Raw genomic sequence first — 25,026 nt, 5'->3', positions numbered from 1 at the left:
CAGGAAGGGTACAAGAGGGAGAAAGGAGTGTCAAATAGTGGAAGTGAGGATGGCTGGAGCATATTGTGTACATGTATGAAAACGTGAAGACAAATCTCAGTATTTCCTACAATGAAGTCACTAATTTAGATGTTAACCAAGATAGTTTTATATATTTATGTTAATAGATAGCTTTACCTATTTAACTCACATATAAAATACATACGTTAAAGTACAGTTCAAGACCATTCTATATATATATATATATATATATATATATATATATATATATATATATTGAATTAGTCATTGAAGAGAAATATTTTTGCCATTATCTGAGGTCTCTTATTTTCTTACTTGTAGACCTGGAACAAATCAACCCCACGTCTTCATTTATTCATTCAAAATGGGAGATTTTAGTATGCATATGGTAAAATGTACAATAACTGGCACTGTTTATTATAATCCATATGTCAAAAAATGATCAAGTGATTCTGTGATTTAAATCTTTGAGTTAATAACAGAACTCTGCATGCATGGAAGTGGTTTACGTTCTGGGCTCGTTAATCACTTGCTAGGCAGGGCTAGTTATCACTTGAAGTAGAGCTGAGTAACTGAACGCCTAAACTTAGCTCATTCAGATTTATCCTGCTACAGTGGTTAGTTGACTTCACATTGGGATATCCAGCCTTAGAGCAATATCTCATCCATAAAGAGGTCTGGTATTCTCATGTTCTTCCTACAGGGAACTCTAAGAGCTGCTTGTCCTGGGCAGAGAGCACTGTCAAATAGAAATCACCAAGAGATTCTAAGAGCTCGACACTGCTCAAAGGAAAGCACTATCGAAATGAGCATGGGCTAATAATGGAAAGTCCCTTTGGGTAGATCTTTCCAACAGAGCAGAAGAGATACGCAGTTCCAGCATGGGAATAACGCTGGTTCCTTTACATCCAGTTGTTCTTACTCTTCCCCTTATTCTAAAAGTCACTGGCTGAAAGAAGTCATGGTATTCTCTGTGTGAAAGTAAGGACATCAAAGAAATTTGAACCAATTAAGCACAGCATCAAAACATAGCAGTGCTGTTCTGAGCAATAAGCCAAGTATTATCTTCCTAGACACCGTACATGAAATACAGTTTGCTTGCACTTGCATGTGTTTCACCTTCTCATTTGCTTTTGAATACCAGAGGGAATACTAGCATTCACTGAACGCAGCCTTAGCCGCACTTCTCCATTATAGCCAGGGTTAGGGTATGAAGGGAGTGCAGAGTAAATGAATGAGCTGTGGGTGCAGAGCACAATCCAATGGCATCGAAAAATCTGCAATCAACTGACTATCGGGGATCACTCCTCTAACCCCAGCAGAGATCTCTGTGAGATCCAGGCAAGCAAGGTCTACACAGTGAGGTCCAGGCCAGTCAGGGCTACACTGTGTGACTATAGACGCCTAGGTCAGAGCAAAATGTGTTGTCAGATCATGCAGTTAAATAAGACGGTAGGGTGCTGTAGAACTTGATTTCTATAAGTTAGCAAGGAAAGGGAGGATAAGAACTGGTATTATAATTATAAAAAGAAAACAGTAAGTTTAAAACTTATACAACATTGATTTTTTTCTTCAGGAATTAAATTAGACATGATTATAGAGTGATCTGTTATCTCCAAAATTTATAATGTTGATGACCTAATACCAAACACCTTAACATGGACTATAAGGGGATACAGCTTTTAAAAGGGAAACTAAGCTTGTGCTTTATAAAAACACCCTTCATTGTAAAACAAATAACTGTAAAACAATGGAGTAAAATGGGATAACATGAATGAATCTGGTCGATATGACTGCTGTCTTTATAAGAGGAGGAGACTAAGAGAGAGACAATCATAGTGGGGGAGACCATGTGGAGGTAAGAGGAGATGCCAAATGTGAGGGACTCAGAGAAATCTTCTAACACTTTGGGGACATTTTTTTTCTTCAGAGTTATATGTAACTAGGTCGACCCCAGACTCATGATGTAGTTGAAGCTGACCTTGAGATTTTAGTCTTCTGCCTCCCAAGCATCAGGATGATAATCATGTACTTCCATCAACTTTGATAATATAAATTGGTGTGGCTCAGGCCACATCTCCGGGTCTGAGGTCCAGGGCTTTGTTCTAGCCTCTCCAGAGAGGAACACAAGCACATCATCTCTTCCCAAACCAATTACACTCAGACGAAGAGATGGTGGTGTCTATTCTAAAGCTTGTGTCGTTCCACCTTCAACTTTAAAAGCAAACCCGTTGCCCCGATCTTTTTCCTATTCATTTGTGAGAGGATAATTTAAACGAGAATGCCAGGAGACCTGGATGTTTCTGAAGTCAATAGAAAGTAAAGGAGTTTTCTCCAGGCTCTGGAAGTACCTTGTTCTAATTTTAAAACTTTCCAATGCAGAAAATAAGCATTAAGGGTTGGCAAACTTCTAAGTGAACTATCCTTAGGACTCTGTAATTACACTAAAGCCACACCTGCAACTTTATGTAAAGGTTGAAAGGAAATCTTCTCAAAGGGTTTTTGGTCCAAACACAGTGTCCCAATAATAGACAAGGATGAATTATTTATAATTTTCATCAGAATAATAGTCATTGAATTCCTTCTTTGAACTTTAAAGGACTTTCCAGGTATATGTTTGCACAAAATTACATACATGTTTGTGGCATGCATTTATTCTTGTTGCAAGGTAAGACAAAACTGAGGGGTGTGCTCCCTGCAATTTAGTGATGCTTACTAAATGTGGGACCTAATGTATCCCCGATATATCCACCATTAGACTCTAGATGGGGAAAAATCAGATATTCTGCATTTAGAAAGCTAATGGGCAATTTCAGCACAAATATGTCAAAAACAAGTATTGCAATTTTCTGTTTTCCTCATCTCTTGAAATAATGCTATTTGCCTGGATTAAACAACAAAACTAAGATTTATCCTTGGCTTCTCATTCAGCAGTTTCTGCTACCCAGTTCATCAGCTGTCCTCATACTTACCATCTCCAGAAGACCCACCTCTCCCTGCTTCAGGGCAAACTTACCAATGATCCTGCATCCTAATGCTCACCACCAATGCTCTAGCAACCCGCCTTTTTCTTAAACACATCCTCTGGCTTCTAGTCTTCTTACCAGTCTACTATTTCAGTAAACAGATGGGAACTCTTCAAAACACATGAAACCATACCATTGCTCTATTAAAACCTATTTAACGGTGTCTCATTTTGTAGGATAAATCTGATCCACTTATCATATTCTAAAAGCTCCCGGGTGAGTTACCAATTGCTTTCATCTCTATGTCAATTACCAGAATTATCCTTCTAGATCACTTAGCTACTCCTTCTGGAATTACTCACCCCCTGGCACAGACAAGCTCTTCAGAGCTCTATCCTGATGCTTTTCTCCATCTTACCCAGCTCTTCTGCCAGCCGTTTCTAGCACTGCCCAAGTCTCTTGAACTGCATTTCTGCTAGCTTTGGGGTGGCTGCTTCCCTCAATGCTCAAGATGTCAGTCTTGAATGTAGCTGTCCTAACAGAAACGATCCTATTCCTTCTTGCACCACTTTTAATACACAACAGAGCACCAGTGCAAATTCTTATTTAGTTTTACACGTTGTTTGTCTCCAACTCAGTAAAACAGAAGCCTTCTGAGGAGAGGGGATTTCTTCTCTATTTATCCCCTTGTCTCTAGCAGATGTCCGACACTGTGAACACTACTAGTGGTCAGCAAACAGCAGTTTAACCAGTATTACCAGTGAGGAGAGAGTGTGACAAGATCACGAAGTCATTTTAATTTTCCTATGGCTATCAAGATAGTGAGCAACTTCGCAAAATGAAAAATACTTTTTAAGTCTTTGATTTTTTTCCAGAAAGCAAATAAAAATTCAGATTTGTTCAACTTCAGAAACTTTTAAGTAAATTTAACATTTTAACAAGCTCAGATCTCCCAGAGTAGAATAATTAGTGTCACTTACCTGTCTATATCGAGTCTGAGAAAACTACCTGGACCTTGTTTGGCCCACACTGGCAGCCCAGGAACTAGACCCAAATATCATTAAAATCTCATTACCCTGAGTTCAAACTTAGTTTTCCTGACTAAAATTTCATTTCCAAAGAAGCTCACCACAAAGGCTTCCAATTCACTTTAGGCACACTGGGCCCACTGCAATTACCACTGCGGTATAACCTACAGGGTGTGAGATAACATGATTCCAGGTGATGCCTGCCTTTTGCAGAAACTGTGGTCTGCTAGAATAGAAGAGATCTTTGAGCTGCCTTACGGCAGGTCCTGGATGAACTGCCAAGGCAAGGTTAGAATAGGAGCTAGTCTTACGTACAGACAATAAGAGGTAATTATAAAGAGCTATATATAAAGAGTACCCCATTTTTGTGTGGCTCAGCACTGCCAGTGAGTTCCAAAATCAGCCAATTGGGCAAATTAATATTATATCTACACTTCATCCCTCCCAGAGTCTGGGGTCAATGTCTTGTGAAACAACAAAGAAATGAACAATTTGGCAACTACGATGGTAAACATCAAAGTGCACTTCCTTTGCCAACTTTTAGTGTATAACATTGCCACATAGCTAGGCACTGCCTTCTATACTCTCTCAAAGGGAAAATTTGGTTGATCTCTTTTAAAATGGATTATAAACATTTGCCTTATGAAGTAGCCTACACTGAAGGTAATTTCGCTATTGTTTATTACTTAGGCTCATTGTAATCAAGTTAAGTAATTATACTCTGCCCCGAATACTGCTGGTACCTTATCTTCGCAGCTCCAAGGCACATTGCCCTTTTCATTTTTCTGACTCTCAGAGTTTGGTTCATTTTTTAAACTGTCAACTAGAAAGGTTTAGCTTTTGTTCATGAAGCTTTGCATTTCCTCCTTCCTCCCCCACCTCTGCTGCTGTGTTGGGAACTGGCTATCTCATTATCAGAACAATTAGAACTATTAACGTAAGGAAAAATACACTTTAGCCCTTTTGGTAAATAATAAATTTGGCATTTATGTTTTTAACATTTGTTTTGGCTGATGCAGGGCCTTTTATTATTATTAGACTAGGTGTTACATTTTAAATGTTCACAGATATCAGATAAGTGACCTCCAGATCATTAAAGCTCGGCTATGGTTGAAATTTCTGTCTAACATTTATTCATCTTGAGAAAAGGATATAAACAAATAAACAACATGTGGCATTTCCAGGCCATGTGCAATGTGCTGATAGGCCAGTGGTCATGACCTGTGGCACTAATTGCCCTTGCTATCAGCAACACCATTACTGGATGTCGGTTCTCTCCAAACTCACCCCACTGTTTAGGTCTGTCAGTAGTACTGTGGAAAGCCACTCCACAGTGAAATTCTGAAAGCGGTGACTTCTTTGAACCTTGAAACTTTAGAAGCTCTTTAAGGAGACATCGTAAATATTAAAAAATTCAAACTATCAAACGGTAAAAGAGATGGGAACAGCGAACACACATAAATGGAAGTTGTATAAAATTGGTCAACAGAGTTCCTAGAACAAAATCATTAACTTACTTTAAGAATCCCAAATTCTCTTCGATATGGAAATAAAAAGACTCTTCATTATACTGGCTCTATAATGACTTGAAATTCAAATAGTAAGGCACAGATAATAGCATGCACAAAAATAAAGTGATGCTTCTCTTTGATCAAGATTACTTAGGTGTGACTTGGTGGCATGTGCACCACCCCACCTTCATCTTACAGATGAGTAAAAGAAAAAGTAAAAAATTTTAAAATTCCCACAAATAATTCAAGTGCAGTAATTTGCTGAGATATATTCCAGTAATACATCCAAAAAGCGATCCATTTATATACTGTATCTTTTATGCCTCTTTTTTATTTTCATGAAAGTGATACTTCACATGTTGGGGGTGGGCACACGCAGTGGTTATGGGGAACATGACCATGGAGGAACCTGATTCAATGTCAATAAGATTCTTGGAACAGTTGCATAAATAAACCCAAAACAGCAAAGCAGGTATTCACTTGAAAGTAGAGGTCTCTAAACGATGACTCCATAGGATACCGATGTTTTATAAATTTGTGACTACAGAATTTGATGAGAATTAAGTAGAAGGGAGAAAGATTCTAGAACCAAAATGCTCTAAGTCAAGTCTTCCGTTGTATCAGTCCTGGGAACATGGCCTATTATGTTACTATTTAATCCCCACTCTCTACCTCCATCCTGCCTCAGTTTCCTTATTTGAAGATAGGAACTATAATTGTACTGACCTTCATCTGGTTGTTATAAAAATCAAGTGATATATTCAAGTATTTAGAACAATTCCTGGAAAATCACAAGTGAAATATGAGGATGGTGTAGCCAGCATTAAAGAAAAAGAATGACCAAGACGAGTTTGGTCAATATCCATCAGGAAAGGAAACCAGAAAACTTCACTGACTTCAACCTTGGAAGAACAGATAAAACTCTGTGTTCTGTGTTCCCTAGCCATTTCCTAACCAGACCAATAACAGACCACAGTAAATACAATCCAGTGGATGGCAGTGTGAATCTGAGCCCCAGCACTCAACCTTGTTTGCAGCCTGCCCGGAAAGATGGCAGATTCTCACCAGCGAAGCGACCCTAAAGTTATGGCTGGCGGAGCACAAAGCACTTGATAATGACAGAAAGCATTCAGCTGTGCTGAGGATGTAACCAGGGTAAGAAGTCGCTGCTATAAAAGGCAGGGATTTGAGAAATCACTGTTACCACTAGAAGAGCAAGTCTATGAAGGGCTGGCTACTGCACATTCAGCTCTAAGCACCAACATCCTTCTTGCTCCTGTCCCCACTCTTTCTTTATTGCCTTCCATACACTAAGTAAATTAATTTATTGATATGGTCTCACTTTTGTTCATATTAGTATTTCTTAGCATCAGCTTCTTGGAGCACCTATATCAAGTTTACATGTGTATTTAATGATTCAGGTTTGAAAGCTCTTCCAGGTTGAGACAAAACTCCTAATGATGAAGCCTGGAGCTGTGGGAAAAGAAACCCCATATAGGCTAGGTTAAACAATCATTTTTGATACCAATAGGCTTTAGATGCCACTGATGGCATTCTGGATTGGATAATTGTTACCATGTAGCATGTGATGCTAACAGCACTGCCAGCCAGTCTCTATGCACTGGTCGCTATATGTCCTGTGGGGGCATTAGTAACCTAACTATTGAGCTTTCTGTCTTCCCCTATAAATGGGATCATGAATATAGTCAACTGCTTAGTGAAGCAATGGGTTTCAGTTGCTGCCTATGGGCCTCCTTATTGAAATGGGTTTGAGCAGCACTCATAAGCAGTCTTGCAGTTATGTATTTCCTCGGCATTAAACTCAAGTCGCTGAGTGAAGGATTCTAATTTGAAGACTTATGCAGGGATGTGTTCTTACCCTACCTGTTGCTAGTTGCTCTAACATTAAACCCACACAAATGAGCTTTTAAAAGAAGCAAGTCCTGTTCCTATAGATGTGATATATGATGCTTAGAAAGTCATAATGCTGTAGAATTCATCATCTCACATTTGGTGGTTTTAAATATTCATGTACATTTAACTATAACACAAAAGGGAAAAGTGGTTTTCTACAGGAAAATGTATTTATATATTTATGGATTTAAAGGGGAGTGATAATCTTTTTACTACAGATATTATTTTTCTACATTCAGTATGCCAACCAATCAGCCCTGTGATTCAAGTGGATTGTTTTAATTAATTCTCTTAACCACATACCATTAGTTTTTTTTTTTTTTTTTTTTTTTTTTTTTTTTTTTGGTTTTTCGAGACAGGGTTTCCCTGTAGTTTCTAGAGCCTGTCCTGGAACTAGCTCTTGTAGACCAGGCTGGCCTCGAACTCACAGAGATCCGCCTGCCTCTGCCTCCCGAGTGCTGGGATTAAAGGCGTGCGCCACCACCGCCCGGCTCCATTAGTATTCTTATTTCCTAAGGAGAATCATATTTTAATGAGAATGACTACTTTATTCATGCTCACATAATTTCTTTACTGTCATGTTAAGTAGTCTTGAAACATTTTTAATAAATAACAGAAATAAGGATTCATTTATAACTTATTTTATGTGAGTAAAATCACGTAGGAAAATAAGGAGGAAACATGACCATTCTCACTCTTGAACATGAATTAAAAAACAAAACAGAAACAATCTAATGGCAGAGAGTTCTGTAAGGTATGAAGATAATATTACATCATAATTTAAGAGAGCCTCTTCCAGGAATTTTTAAAACTGACACAATATCATATATATCCATGTGCTCATGTTAGAGAAATAAAGTATAAAAATTACATGGGGATGCCAATAGATGTAAATAAATCTGAATGTATATTTGTTAAATCAGACATCAAAAGCCTTAGTCAACCTGAGCTAGCCTCGTCCTTTGCCTGGGCAATGTGGGAGAGCTGTCCCTGGTGGCATGGGAACCAGAAAGCTGGTGGACTGACCAACTCAGTTACTACCCAGGCTCAGATTCAGGGCCTAGAGTTGTCTCACCCCAACATCCACCCTGTCTATGAATTATAGTTACAGTATTTAGTCTATTTGTACTAGGCAAAAGAAAATATTCTATCATCCATTTTATCTTTATGAGCATAAAGTTTCATAGCTAATTTATCTTTGATCATAACTAAGGAAATTATAACTATATGTCTTCATCTTCATCAAAGACTCCAGAAGGATACATTATTACCTGAGTAAACAGGAAGTGTAGTGTAAGCTACTTCCAAAACAAGAATTGACAAAGACATCTTGCTGTCTGGACAGTCACCCAAAGTTCTTCTGTACCGTCGGGGCATCCTTCTTCAGTCTACAGTCCCATAGTAGACTTTTCTAAATTTTCTAAAATGTCAGGTTTTTCCATGAAGCAGGAAATTTGAAAGATGGTTTTGGTTTTGTCTGTACTGGCAGTTTGTTAGTTACTTTCTCCTTTGTCTTGCAGAATGTCTGGCAGGCCCTTTCATGAAGCAGGAACCCTGAAGGGTTGTCTCACCTTCTTTAGCCAAGTTTAACAGTCATTTTCCTGTGGGTCTTGTATGTCCAGTATATACAGCATACCATCAAGCAGTGCAGGCAAGAGCAGTTTCTTGCCCAACCGGCTAGCCTTGTCAAATTGAAGGCAAATTGCATAACGATGGAATTCCTCAATGCCCATCAACCTCTCTGAAGTAACTGGTGCTGCCAAAAGTAGACTTGTCTTGCTGTAGAGAAAAATCTAAGTTCTTAAAATCTTTTAAATGCCATATTCTGTAGGTCTCTGAAGTGTTGAAGATTATCTAACTGAAATATATCTCTTTATAACTAGAAAACCTAACCAACATGATTGAAAGTTTGATTATTACAGATGACTATTTTTTGTTTTTGCTTTTTGTTTTTATTTTTTATTTTTAATTTTTATTTTTCCATTCAATTATTTACACTTCCTTCCCTCCTCTCAATCCCCTCCCACTCCCCTACTCCCCCTTCTCCCTCTCCCACCCTGATTGAGAGAGGGCAGGGAACCCTGCCCTGTGAGAAGTCCAAGGCCCTCCCCCCTTCATCCAGACCTAGGGAACTGTGCATTCATATAGACTAGGGTCCCAAAAAGCCAGAACATGCCATAAAAACAAGTTCCAGTGCCTTTATCAATGGCTTCTCAGCCCCCACCTTGTCAGCCACAATCAGAGAGTCCGGTTTGATCACATGTTCATTCAAACCCGGTCCAGCTGGTGAGCTCCCATTAGAACATGCACACTGCCTCAGTTGGTGGACTAACCCCTTGCGGTCCTGACTTCCTTGCTCGTCTTCTCCCTCCTTCTGCCTTTCAACTGGGCCTTGGGAGCTCAGTCCATTGCTCTGATGAGGGTTTTTCTGTGGAGTTTGGGATCCTTTCCTGGAACTACCTCTTGTAGACCAGGTTGGCCTCAAATTCATAGAGACTTGCTTGTCTCTGCCTCCCGAGTGCGGGGATTAAGCCAGGCTTTTTTCCTGTCCTATAGGCTGGAGGTACAGGCCCTGAGATAATTTTGGCCCAACAAGTTGCACAAACACAATACCTCAAACAAGAGCAGAAATATATATATATATGTGTGTATATATATTATATATACACAGTGTAACAAAATTGACCTTGAATTTGTATCAATAGACCAAGATCCATATCAATGCAAAGTATTTATTTCTATATCATATTCCCTTTCTTTTTTAAAGAAAATGGCTGTGATCATTAATCATTCATAATCAACCCCTTTTTAAATGAGAACAAACATTTATAAACAATCTTTGGGGAATTTGGGTATTATTTTCTCCAAACTGTTTCTTGTTGTTTGTTGGGCAAAGTATTTTTAGGGATCATGAAGACCTTTCAGTGGGTCTTGTTTCATCAAATCACATTAGTCTGAAAGGAATTCACAGGTTCTCATCCTCTGTGGAAACAAAAGCAGAACCTCTTTTCCAAAGTAACATATCCTAAGACTCAAATTTTGAAGTCAAGATATCTTTAAAATATCTATGTTGGTTTAGTTTAGAGTTGCCAGAATCAAATATCTCTCTGTAGTCAAGAAATTAAAAGAAAATATAATAATATATTTTTATTACAATATTATTATATTATATTATATACAATAATATAATTCAATAATTCAATATAATTCAATATACTTCAAACTCTGTATATGTATTCCATCTTTATGTGGCTTATTTTTAAATCATTACTTCTTAATATTTATTTTATTATCTTTACTTCTTTATTCTATGACTGTCTATGCTTTTTCTTCTCTCTCTCCTAAGCCCATGTACATTTATCCAACACTGTGACCCATTCAGAGGTCTTTTTTTTTTTTGTCTGAATCTGTCTTATTGTGTATTTGCAATCATTTTCTGACCAGGAGAGTTTCCTTTTTTTTTTTTAAATGCTAATCAGGTGTGGCTAGGACTAACACTGAGGCTTTGCCAGATGACTCTACCCTTTTAACATGGTAGAGGTATGTCCACCATCTCTGTGAGCCATGCTGACAGCCTAAGCTTCAGGGATGGAGCGGATCTATGTCACTGTTAAGCAACTTGTAGCAGCACTCTGTCCACAGCCCCCCCCCCCCCCCCATTTAAATGCTCTGTAGCAGTACCTCCCAAAAGAGCCAGTGTCTTTCCTGCCACCGGTATGAACCAGGAAGTTGCCTCTTAAAGAACTGGTGTTGCTGATATGAACTGTAAAGGGCAGAATTCCCCAGTATCTGGAGGTGATTTGCAGAGCAAGATACTAAAGATTCAATTGGCAAACAACAAAAATGGCAAGTTCGAAGAATCATTTCCACTGAAGAAATCATCTACATTTTACTGGCTACTTAATAGCCTTTCTCTTGGGCATAACTTATAAAGGAATCTCTGATGATGTCACAAACTACTTCACAAGACGTTGACCCTGCATGCTATTACCTAGAAAAAAATGGCAACAAAGTGTCAATTGCCATCAGAAAAGGTATATTATCCCAGGATGTTGGAGAATCAGAGTGCTTCTGTACTATGAACACTGTGTATAGTTCAAATTATTTCACTTAAGGAAAAATGAGTTGACGATGGCAAGACCTTACATGTGAGGGTCTGCCTATGTGGAAGATGGTTTGGGAAGAGACTATGGCTGAATGCATCAGTTTTCCAAACACAAAGAGAGCTTAGCCACCTCTTCATGGGAGGGGAATCTGAAAACTTGAAAGACAGGAGGTAACTAATATGTTGAAGCTTGGTCTGTGCTAGTTACTGAGTGCTAGAAGCTTTCACACATATTTTAGATTTTTAAGTGGAATTCTGATTACAGGGCAAGTCAAGATCGGGTCCCCTCTCCTCTATTGCTTAGGGTCTTAGCTGGGGTCATCCTTGTGGATTCCTGGGAATTTCTCTAGAGCCAGGTTTCTTGCTAACCCTATAATGGCTCCCTCAATCAAGATATCACTTTCCTTGCTCTCATCTGTTATTCCTCCTTCTTGACTATCCCATTCCCTCAAGTTCTCCTCACCCCCCCTTCTCCCTTCCTCTTCCCCATCCACCTTCCCTTCTCTTCCCATCCCCATGCTCCCTGTAGTCAGACTGATAAATATCTTAAATATCACCATAGAACCTTCATCCAGTAACTGATAAAAACAGAGGCAAAGACCTGCATTGGAGCACTGGACTGAGCTCCCAAAGACCAGTTGAAGAGTAGGAGGAATGAGCATATGAGCAAAGACGTCAAGACCATGATGGGTTCACCCACTGAAACAGTCTACCAGAGCTAATGGGAGCTCACCAACTCCAACTGGACTGGGAAGGAACAAGCATAGGACCAAACTCGTCCCTCGGAATGTGGTTGACGGCTGCATGGCTGAGGCAGACTGGGGGGACACTGGCAGTGGCACTAAGATTTATCCCTACTGCATATATTGGCTTTTTGGGAACCTATTCTCTTTGGATGGATACCTTACTCAGCCTAGATATAGTAGGGAATGCCTTGGACCTTCTCCAAAGTAATAAGCCTTACCCTCTCTGAGGATTAAATGGGGGTGGGGTGGTAGGGTATGTGGAATGAATGGGAAGAGGGGGGAGTGGGAACTTAGATTGGTATGTATAATGAGAAAAAGATAATTTGTTTTCTTTTTAAAAAAAGAAAAAGAAAAAAGTGAAATTCTAATATAGTTCATTATGAAATTTTCATACACATATATCAACACAGACATAATTTTTGGTGGGTTATCATATGAAATTCAAAAAATAGTTATCTCTTATCTTTACCATTCATTATTTTGTTTATTTACTTAAACATCTCTCTTCTTTATTGTCCTTCAACCTTTGAGATTATCATTACTTCTTTGGTCAAAGAATCCTTTCCCTTCGGAGCAGTTAATACATACTTATTAAATAAAATGATCAATGTCCAAGACAGTTTTAGATGCACATCCAAAGATGAATTATTCCACTAATGGTTTAAGGAGACATGCATAAAATCTGATGCTGACATCCATATTAATTATACAAGGGTTCTGTGTGTAATAGAAGACAACGAGTTTCCTGTGGGAGACAATACATGAAGCAGTTTGGGTCCTCTAGGTTCCATCCCAGATAACAATTTAATGTTCATGGCATATTAACAGGAAGCACATGCTAAGTTCTTATAACATAGAATAAGCCTCTTTAATGTACATATCAAGGATGTGGAGGGTCCTATTTTATCTTTCTACAAAATGTTCTCATAAAATGTGCTCATGAACCAAACACTAATGGAGAAAAAGGTCAATACTGGTTTCAAGCAATTGCATATACCAATTAACGGGTTGTTCAATAAACTAATTTGATGAAGCTAACACAATGGGCATTATGCTCAACATTGTAAGACTGAATCAATTTAGGCCAAAGAGTTGGATTCTATTGATTTATTTTATCCTTACTCCACATAAGCTAGATACAGATACACACAAACAAAAAAGCTAATTAATTTGGTGTGGAATTACTAGGACTAGAGGGAGCTTCAGCTCCAACAGAATATAAATGGTTTCCATGTTCAAAATTGCTGAACAACATCTCTGACTTTATCTCAAGACAAAGTCTTTGTCATCAGCAAGCATGATCTAAATACAGCATTGCTGCAAAGCTGCAGACTGGACATCTGAAGGAAAGGAAACGTCTCGAACAGCAGTTCTCCTCAGAACAGATGATGACACCACAGGATGAGAGCTGGCAGGTTAAATGTAGATGTGCTGTTATGGAAACTATATTTATATAGTTCAGTAATACCTATGAGCTCTCAAGACACCAGGCTATTCTCCCTTTTAACCAAATGCAGACATCCAGCTTTTTCCTGCTGTTCTAGTCATCGTTTTACATCGGTGCCTGTAATTTTTATGATCCTCACATGCTCCTGCCTGACAATCATCTTAATTTTTTCTTTCCTAAAAATCTGTTCATCCATGAAGTGAGCATGGACTTATTCCCACCAGAAATGACATAATTGATGTATGTGAGGTACCTGTGAGTTAAAGAAAAACCAGATTTTTGAAAGTAGCAAAATATAAAGAAAGGCTAGGACAAGCAAGATGAGCAAGCAAAACTTGGTGCCTGCATAGACCTAGTTTCAATTACTTATAAATGTATGTCTTTTCTCTAAGATGTATCAAAAGAGTTCAGCTTTTCCTGGCCTCCCAAACTATCCAGAACCACCATAAAATAGACAATGTTCTTCATGGTTTAAACACCCAGTTAGCTAATTAAAGCATAAATGCATATTTTCTTTTTAATTTTGAAGGTTAATTTAGTAGAAGCTAAAGCCTTAGCAACTGTCCTCCTTCCCTGTCCCTTCTTACATCCCCAGGCAAAAAAAAAAATAGGTTATTTTCTTTGTAGATATACATACACATGTTTAAATGCATTCACAGATATGGGCTATTGTATATAAATGTAGCCACAAAACTGTACGGTATCTCGTGAAAGATGCAATACTTCTGCTTGCCTTTCTTTGGCAAAAATTTAGGGTTGGTTGGTAACTTTTAACTCAAGTCCTCAGATGTGGCTGCCCATTTATAATCCCAATGGCACTGTGTAAGAATTTCAGTATCTGTACACTCATCACCCTCTTCACAGTGTGAACACATTTGCTTAGGGCAGTTCAGCTGACTCATTTGTGTGAACATATTTGCTTAGGAAACTTCACTCTGACTCATTCTCTCTGACCTCTGAGTTCAGTCATTCTTCTGTTATCCCAATGGAAAGAATAGAGGAGGTGGATTCCAAAGACAACAAAAGAGAATTCAGACTGTCTTCTGAGACTGCTAGAAGTTGAAGTGCTTAGTTACACCTTTCAGAATACAGATGAAGCATCTTCTCCGCCCCAATCTTTGCTAAAGCTGACTGGAAATCTCACATCTTCATTGACCCCATCTCCTTTTGCCTAAGATCAGCCGCTGCCATGCCAGTTACACGCTCCACGAACCCTAGAGAACCAAGCCAATATCTCTTAGCATTTGTTGCGCCATGCCTATTTCCCCAAGAAACACTACTACTGAAAAGAAACCTTGTGTATGTCACACAATATAACAGAATAACCGTTCTGCTTTTCCAAACACAAACCGTAAGGGCTACCTCCTTGTTTAGAGTTAGTATCTTAAATTATTCATGGGATTTTTGTGATTTTCCTATGCATGATCAAACGTCCACACTAAATCTATTTAAGTAAAATACACAGAAGGAAGACCTTTAAAGTTATGTTTTGGGGAAATCCAGAGAGGAATGCTGGTTGAAAGCAGCAGGAGTTCTGAAGGATATTTTTACTTTTCAGAGGGCTTCATTAAAACACAATAGAAGCATGGGGCATTGATGCCAGGCTTTAACTGGTAATTAAAATGCAATTAAATGCACAAATCTGATCATGGGGTCTTACTTCAGGAACTCAAAAGAAAGGAGAAGAAGCCTGCAGCAAGGTGCACCGACAATTTATTAACTCAGAGTTTTAAACCTTTCTCAGAGAGGCTGGCTTTATTGTTAAAAGGAAGGTAGTTTTGAAGGAAAAAAAACATAAATCGTTTGAGCTACATGACAATCTTAAGAGATTAATGCATTTCACTATAGGCTACATTAGGCTGAGAAGACAAAACACAACAAAACAAAGAAAGCGGTTTCCTACCTTTCTCCTAAATTCAGAAATCAAGTTGTGCCCTTCTAGAAAAGCTGGTGTAACTCCTACTGGCACTTAGACATCAAAAAGTCTCCTAGGGATCCTGCATTCTACTTTGAAGACATTTTAAGCAGCGCTCAAATATAAGAAGGGGAAGGGAGGAAGAGAGAATAAACAGTCTCTCAAAGCATTCTTCTCATAAGATCATAAATATAGTCCAAGCCCTGGCCATTTGGATCCTGGGGGATCAGGCTCCTGTAGGGTCCTGATCTGGACCTCAAAAAAAAAAAAAAAAAAAAAAAAAAAAAAAAAAAAAAAAAAAAAAAAAAAAAAAAGAAGTTTCCACTGGAAAAACAAAACAAAACAAAAGAAGTCACAACATATAGAAATGACATGAGTTCTTGGTAGATCCTGTCACCCCAAGAATTTGAAGTTTTTGTAAAACTTTGTGATGCATTGTAAAGTTGCCAGCTTCAATTTTGTTAATGAAAGAACTTCCCAAGTGCAAGAGGGGTAGACAAAGAGGCGGTGAGGCCAGAGGGAAGTCTCTGACTTGGAAAAGATGGGATTTCAGCAGTGTACTGAGAACCAGTTCACATACTAGGTTAACTTTAATTCGTTCAAGTCAGCCCTTTCCCATCCTCTCTGGACCAGAGTTCCCGTCTGGGTCGCACTGCCCATCAAGAATGGGGTAGGCTGAGCAGCATGATGTTTCCTTACTGTCAAGTTCCAATTCTATATTTTCTATGAGTCACAATCAGTCTGCACTCTCCCCATCTCTGGCATTTATTGTGGAGCCATTGATTAGTGGTTGGTCCCGCCTGATGATGAGTGAGCTTTGCATAACTATTCATTTCTGAGAGAACCATGAATAAACTTGCAGTAATGTGATACAACACCCACTTCCACAAAATACAATCAAAGACTTTTTTTTTAAAGTTGTCATTCAAAACTAATTTCCATAGAAGAGAGAACACTAGTCATAAATCTGCGCCGCAGATAGAACCATCATAACCACGAATTGTAGCTGTGAGAAGAATCCTCTATTACTAAGCACCAATCATCCCAGTTGGAATCTTTTTGACCCTTAATCAAGAGTAGCTTAACAATATCCACTCTAGAATGAGATTGGGGCCTAATCCAGGGAATAAGATTAAATTCTGATAGTGCTGCAGTTTTATAGCACATAAAATCACTGGCTCACATGTCCACGCAGTTACCTCCCCTGTAAGTGCAGAGCCTTGCTGCACATCGTTGTGGGCTTCCACGTTCATCAGCAGTACTGTCTAACTGGTAACCATGACATCGGGATATTACAGATTCATGGTGGGGGCCTAAATCCCAATATATGTCCATTGAGTCTAAGGCACAAATTCCATGTATGATCCTCCACCACAGTGGGATATAATTTAATCACTATGGGGGAGGATCATACATGGAATTTGTGCCTCTACACATATTTAATGAGATATATGACTTGTATAATTTTGTGCTAAATTGCTTTCAATATAAAAATGATGGAAGAATATTATTTCCAGGAAATATATGCATATGTATACACACATTTATATATGTATATATATATATATATATTAAAACAAGTAGCTTAAAATATTAACCATGTTATAGCCCATATCTTTAAAATCCAGGAACAAAGGCCCATCCTCACTTTCCAGGGTGGCTTCAATATCATCTCCAATACCCAACCAAGGTAGAAACACATTGCAGATGGTAATATTTGCCACAAATCCCTTGATAAAGAAAAATACAAAAAGCATTCAATTACCTAGATGATTTAGAAGGGTTTCAAGGCACCAGCTCACTCCCTGATATTTGCTTATCTTGTGTTAACTGTTGAGAGGCTCAGAACTACATTCAGACCTATTTTAGAAAGAATGCTTTCTGCTGTAACTTTTCTCCTTATTCCTCTTCTCTCTTTCCTGAACATCTCTTAAATAGTACTTGTGAATTCATAGCTTTAATTAAGATCTTTGATTTTTTAAATAAGATCGGAAGGAGGAAGAAGACTACAAACTATGCAGGTGTATATCTATATATTTTCTTTAGCAATTAAAAATGCTCCAAAAGGCTCTGTCAGGAAGCAGGCAGTCAAAGCAGACTCAGGATCCTTTATGAAGAGCCTACTTCTGCATTGTTACCTATAGTGATTTGTTTCTTGACTTGTTTTTTAAACAGCAAGATCTCTCTCCTTTCTCTAGTTTCAGATTTCACCAGCAAGACAGGAGCTGAATCAGGACTACAAGTGGCTCCATCTGCCAAGCTGGAAGGCTGAACTATTTTGGAAATACAATGACAGGGGAGATCAAAATTTCCTAAACCCTCTTCAGAAAATGCACAGAGAATACAATTTCTCCTACTGGATTTTACATTCCTCAGAACCATGGGACAAGCAAAAGCATCTATCTTGAGAAGCCTCATTAACAGAAGTGTCTTATGCAATTCTCTGTCTCCCTTAGGGAACTATTAAGTGACTTATGCAAACTTGATTTTCAATAGAGTCCCTGATAAATAAAACATTCTCGGGACTGGCACTGGCAAATAGGATCCAGCCACAGTTCACTTCTAAGGAGTTTATTCCTACTACTGGGTGGTGGCTACATAAAAAGCTTATTTTAAGCAGTAAACGTCTTACACGCAACCCTAAGAACCACGCCAAGTTAGAGAACAAGGTTTCTCTAATAAGCTTGCAGAAGCCCAACAACTCCCATATGTATTACTGACTTTTCTCATGGCTGTATCATGAGACTACCTGACAGAACCAACTTAAAGAAGGAAGGATTTATTTATTTATTTATTTATTTATTTATTTATTTATTTATTTTGGTTTTTCGAGACAGGGTTTCTCTGCAGCTTTAGAGCCTGTTCTGGAGCTAGCTCTTGTAGACCAGGCTGGTCTCGAACTCACAGAGATCCGCCTGCCTCTGCCTCCCGAGTGCTGGGATTAAAGGCGTGCGCCACCACCGCCCGGCGGAAGGATTTATTTTGACTCACAATTCAGAGGAATTAAATCCACTGTGGCAGGGAAGGTTATGGTAGCTGCAGCAGTAGGTAGGTTCACAACACAATACATCTGTAATTATTCAGCCACAGATAAGGCTGCACTTCCGGGTTCTAAAGGTGAGCACACGCAGATGGGCCCTCAGGCAATTGCCTGAATGTTAAAGGGCCCCTGTGTGACCCATGCACGCATGCATGGTTCCATCCACATGTGACTTAGCTAAACCCTTGTGCACATGCATGAGCCTGTCATCTGGGTATGACCGTAGTCACGCCAACCCCCTGTGCGCATGCGCTAGACAGCTTTTAAAAGCTGGACATGCCATCTTTCTCTTTCTCTACTCACTGATTCCCAGGCCTGTATGCACCCCCTCTAATAAACTCCTAAGCAGGTTTGTTGCATGTTCTGTGTTTCTTTCTCACTAGAGCCAGGTAATTTCAACATCTCCAAAGATAAGGAAATAGGGAGAAAGAGTAGAAGAGGGGATGTCTTGTAATCCTCAAGGCCCACTCCTGCATCTGTCAGATAGACCTCAGATCTAAAAATTTCTATAACCTCCCAAACAGTACCACCACCTGGGGACCAAGTGATCAAACACATGTGTTTGAAAGGGACATTCTATATCCTAACTATAACACCCTTTACCTTTTAATCACGCCTGTTTACAGCATATCATATAATTGCGATAAGACAGAGCAAAGCCTACATACGAGAATACCCACATGACAAAGTGAACCACTCTACATACATGACCCAGCCCAGTATGTCAGATGAGCTCACACAGAAGATACCTCACAGAGAAGGCTTGCAAGACAAAGACCAATTCCCTATGTGAAGCTCAACACATATGAAAGAGCACACACTGAGCCAGGACCACACACATAGTGGGCCTTTTCCATCCAACAGCTCAGGAGACTGGGGCAGCAGACAAAAGCAGTGGTTTAGACTGCTGAGAAGCTCCTACAGATGACTAAGCAATTTGTAAAAATGTAGACATTTGAAATAGTTAAAAACAAAAACAAGTTCTATAACAAGATGTTTTGTTATATTTATAGAAAGCAATCTTCAGGAACCCAGGCAAGACTCTGTGTAACAATTAGTGAGGAGTTTGTGTGTGCTGTGCAGCATAATCAAGAACTGACAAGTCCTGTCTTCTCAAAGGCCCTGTCTATGGACACTATTTTCCTATTTTATAGCCAAGGAAACGGGCTCAGAGAGCCTACAAGAACATCCATATGGCATCCTTTCAATTCCCCAGTGGCACTGGGGGCAAGCTGAGACCCAGGCCAGGGTCTGACCTCAATATTTGTGCCAGTGTAATCAACTGCCTTCAGCAAGTGGGTGGAATAAGAAGAGACTATAAGGATAGGCCAGGACATCTGTAAACTGCTGTACTAGACCAGGCCAGAGATGAAGGGACTCTGTGGCAGAGCAAGAACAGTTGTACTCACATAGCAACATGCCCCAAAGGTCTGTGGTTCAGTGAGGTGATCTTGAAGGTATGTTAGAGGAATATATTTTCTCAGTTGAAAACTTTTTAAAGAATGATTCAGCCAGACATGATGTCTTATGCCTGTAATCCCATCTTGGGAGGCTAAGGTAGAGGACTGCCACAAATTTTAGACCAGCCTAACTACATAGTTAGCTCAAGGCCACCTCAAGCTACAGAGAAAGACCCTATCTTTAAAAAAAGAGCATTTCATATAACCTTAGCTTCGATTGAGAACCTAAACCTATAATCAGATATCAATTCTTTAAAATAAGAACACTAAAGAAGCTGTAAGCTTAGTGATACTAGAAAATATTTTGCATATCTCAAAATAAGTATGCATAAAACCTTGATAAGATTCTAGTTGATATCCATTAGGAAGTCTATACAGTGTTTTTTCAAACCGGAAAATAAGTGATATTGGGGTTTGATGGAGGACTCTCATTGGTTTAATAAAGAAACTGCCTTGGCTTTTTGATAGGGCAGGATTTAGGTGGGTGGAGTAGACAGAACAGGAAGAAGGAAATTGCCATGCCTCTCCTCTCTGGGTCAGATGTGATGGAGCCAGCTGCCAGGTCAGACATGCTGAATTGAATCTTTCCTGGTAAGACACCACTCGTGGTGTTACACAGATTATTAAATATGGGTTAATCAGGATGTGAGAGTTGGCTAGTGAGAGGCTGGAGCTAATGGGCCAAGCAGTGTTTAAATGAATACAATTTGTGTGTTGTTATTTCAGGTGTAAAGCTAGCCGTGTGGGAACAGGGCAGGACGAAAAGCAGGCCTGCCCCCTGCTCACCTCATCACTACCGAGGTTGTGGAGAAATCAGAGCCTTCTTGGCTTGATGATGGGTTGCGAAACGGCACAACAGCTATAGGAACCAGTTTGGCATTTCCTAGAAAGCAGAATTATCATATGAGGATGAGCTATTCGGGAGAAGAGACAAAGGGCTAATGGCATGTGTGACATGAAAGCAGAAAGGGGAACTCTTTGAAGGGTGGACAGGGGCTAGCAAGGATAAAGTGGGTAGGGGAATCTATGTAGGACACTTGGCCTGCAATTCTCATGGGGATGCATTCATTGGCTTTCTATCTCCCTTGTGCTAGACTCTGGTCCTGCATGCCATACCCTGGTTTAACTAGTTCCTTGCATAACAAATAATTTTATGTGCCTATGAAAATATCACTCTTCTTTTTTTTTTCAAAGTTTATCACCAGCAAGGCAATGGGGCAGCCTGGGCCCTAGCCCAGCACTTGGGAATGGCAGGCACTCAAGGTCTGATCTCATGAGGCACTATCAGCACCATAGCCAGTGCCTTGCTGGTCATCAAAGCATTACAAAAAAAAAAAAAAAAACTGGCTTCTGCCCTGCTCCTGTACCTAACAGCTTTTCCAGTTTTAAAGACCATAACACATTTATTTCATCAGGGCCTCATAGAGGCTCTTACATACTTAGTTCATACTCAGAATGTGACTTGACCTGGTCCTAAGACAGCATGAGAGAGGAACTCACACACGTTCATCAGTCAGTCTAACGTGAAAGTCCTCACTCACGCTCCCACCTCCCAATCCAAAGATGAGACCCACTGTGTAGTAGAAGCCAGAGCAAGCGAAGGTGGTCAGATCCACCAGGGCTCTGAAGTAAGCCCTGTGCAAGCCTGGCATTGCCATGTTCTCCCATGCCACTGGTTTTAGCACAGGCATTAAGAATCCTGTGTATCTGAAAAGCTAACCAAATAACAATGATGTTACGAGCTAATCACATGAGACGTGGGGACCGAATACTTGTACTTCATTAATTATCAAGACTGATACACAAACTTGGGTTACCCGAATAGGCTGTCACATATTGCTCTCTGCAGTGACTTGGCTGCCTTCTCTATGCCTCACTTCCATTTTAACTTAGCCATTTTTACTCCCTGGGGAAGCTCTGGAAATTGAAAAAGTCAGGAGACAGCAGCACAGCGGGGGTCCCAGAGAGATTGAAGGCTGAAGCCAAGCCCACAGATACTATAATGGAAAAACACTTTAAGTCAAGAGAACTTAAAATGCAATTTTTGCAAGAATAAGTTCTGGTTATTTTGTGGTTAAGAAAAAAATATAATAGGAAAAAAAGATAGTGTTGCTCACTCAGGAATGATGTGAAAAATGATTCCAAGCCTTGGACGCCTCGAGTCCTTTCATATCGCCGTTGTTCTGTGCCCATTGTACCAGGAAAAACACTTTTACAGCCCTGTGGTTTTGAAATGAGATGTCCTCCTCGTGTTTGTCTGTTGTTTTAGTTTAACTTATTGAATTATAAGCCTGAACCTCTAGGCAGGAGCAATGCCGAGAAAGGACGGCTCAGGCTGATTACTGAAGGAGAGGAAATAAGGGAAGAAGTCAAAATCGGTTCATAACATTCCTGCTGTTTCCTTATCCCCATCTTCATCGACTTCTCTGTCCCTGACTGGGGCATTTCATTAGTGAACATTACTGAAGCATTCTTTTAAGAGAATACACTTATTGAAGCATCATTCACACGCCATGTGAGTCACCTTTCCAAAGTCTATGTGTTCAGGGGTTTTCAGTTAACTCGGGGTTGTTTGAGTTTTGCTACCATCTAATGTTTAGTCTTCACCCCAAAAGGAATGCTGTATCCCACCCCCAGGAAATGCTCCTCATCTGCCTCACCTGGCAGCTACTCCTTTGCCTTCTGGCTCCACGGATTTGTGTATTCTGGTCACTTCACAGAAGTGGGCCACGTGTTTCTGCTTCAGCACAGTGCCCAGGCACTGAAGCTCTGTTTGGTTTCCTTGACAATGCAGTCTGCATGTTCTGCCTCACTCGGGTCCTCTGAAGACTTTGATTCATCTGCTGAAGACTCGGATCTCTCATCTGGACTCCGATCCATATGTCCACTGTCCCCTGGGAATCATCCCTTCCCTTCTCACAGTTTAAAGCAAAGGTCTAAGACCCCCCCACCCCCATTTCTCCCCATCTGATGCTCCTTCTCTCACTGTTTACCTAAATTTCAAAACCAGAAGGATAGATAGCCCTGACACCGCATCTTTTGCCTCCTTCTCCATTATGCAGCAATAGTGACGCACCCTAAATTTTCCCCCAGATCCTCCAGGTAATTAACGCTTAATGTCATATTGTAATCTAAGGCATGGTTCTTAGTTCACTAGATGGTCTCCGTACCTCCGGTCTTTGTAAGTCTTGTAGCCCTCCTGCCCATCAATTATACCAGTCTGCTTGATTGCTAAGCAGTTCTGGTTAGTTAAATCCTTACCCAGCTAAAATCTTACAATATTTGCCCTCGGCCTCTTTTGCCATCGAGTCAAACCTTCTTTTCCATCTAAAACCACAGCTTCCTTTTAGTTTATTTTTTCAAATTTTCTAGGATAATTTTAGCCTTGGGATTCTTCTGCAGACAGGTTGAGTAACACGCAGAATTTTTCGTGACCTCCCTCAAGTCATTTTACCTTTTAGCCTAACTCATTTAGGTCTCAATCATATTTTTCAAGGCAGTCACTCCAGAAACAGCCGAGACCTCCCCACCAATAAAAAAAAAAAAAAAGATTGGGTGATGGAGGAGAGTTATTTGTCTATGTTACTTTCATTGGTTAATTAATAAAGAAAACTGCCTTGGCCCTTTAAGAGAACAGAAAATTAGGTAGGCGGAGTAGACAGAACAGAATTCTGGGAAAGAGGGGGAGATGCTTCAGGCAGTCTCCATGCTTCTCCTCTCCGAGATGGACGCAGGTGAAGATCTCTCCTGGTAAGCCACACCTCGTGGTGCTACACAGATACTAAATATGGGTTAAAGGAAGATGTGAGAATTAGCCAATAAGAGGCTGAAACTATGGGCCAAGCAGTGTTTTAAAAGAATACAGTTTCCGTGTAATTATTTCGGGTGTAAAGCTAGCCAGCGGCCGGGTGGCGGGACACAGCCCCGCTGCTTCCTTCTACAATTGGGTTATATCATTTGTGTTCCAATGACAAAATCATCTATTATTTTCCTTGTTTCTACCTCCCTCTAGACATGAACCTGGTGATGACAGGGACCATATATGGTATCTGCCCTTCACTGTGTCTTAAGTGTATGGCCTGGTACAAGGTAAGTGCTTAAAAATGCCCGGAAAATGACATTTGCACTACATAGTCAGTGGGCATGGTGGGGGTCCAGCTTAGTTACTGGGCCAGACGGATTTTGTTCACTTTTTTTTTCTTCTGTGAGTGTAGTTCACCATGTGTCCTTATCAGATAGGCCAAGGACCAGGCATGCAAGCCAAGTGTCATTTCAATAGTTGTCATTCAATTTTAAAAATTTAATTTCTTTTTTTTTTCTTTCTGAAAGATGTGAACATACTCCAAGGTTAAGAGACCTTAGTCTAATGTTCCACCAATCCTTGACCTGATTTTCTCAAACTGACTTCTTCCTGCTTAATGCTTTCATCCAACCGAAATGGGGATGATAAAGTCAAGGTATTCCGGATGTTGTGAAAATGACATGTGAGGCATAACACTACCTTCATTCTTAAAGGAAAATGGCTGGCCTGAAATCAACATGACTTACCTTCATCTTTAGAGTTGATTAGATTGTTAGCCAAGCCCCCATCACAAGTGGATTAAAATGTTGGGACTTGTGTGGGTCCTACTTTGATATCCTAGAAAAGTCACCGGCTATACATCCAAGTCACTATGCCACCTCTGTCTCTCTATCTCTCTATTTCTGTCTGTCTCCATATTTCTCTCTGTTATCCCTCTATGTTACACAAAGCATATGTTTTGCTGTAGATAAGGAGGGAACCAATTTACCTTTTTTGTTCAACTTCTATGGATGAGCAATATATCTCTTTCCCCCAAGCAATTCAAATTCTTAAAAACAGGGCTTGATTCTC

General features: G+C 39.8%; 1 protein-coding gene across 1 annotated transcript in view; it reads right to left on the bottom strand.

Moving 5' to 3' along the window:
• Window positions 1–23,033, bottom strand: part of Ryr3 (ryanodine receptor 3) — a 429,760-nt gene extending 406,727 nt beyond the window's left edge. Inside the window, exons 1-3 of the mRNA XM_038331390.2 lie at window positions 22,903–23,033; window positions 21,658–21,860; window positions 20,940–21,036 (exon numbers count right to left, since the gene is read on the bottom strand). Of these exons, the coding sequence (XP_038187318.2) occupies window positions 20,940–21,036; window positions 21,658–21,860; window positions 22,903–23,033 (431 nt within the window). The remainder of the gene's footprint in view (window positions 1–20,939; window positions 21,037–21,657; window positions 21,861–22,902) is intronic.
• Window positions 23,034–25,026: the final 1,993 nt, after the last annotated feature.

This window comes from Arvicola amphibius, chromosome 5 (genome assembly GCF_903992535.2).
Source record: "Arvicola amphibius chromosome 5, mArvAmp1.2, whole genome shotgun sequence".
NCBI lineage: Eukaryota > Metazoa > Chordata > Mammalia > Rodentia > Cricetidae > Arvicola > Arvicola amphibius.
The sequence above is the reverse complement of the archived record's forward strand: the minus strand, read 5'-3'. Positions and strand labels throughout refer to the sequence as shown.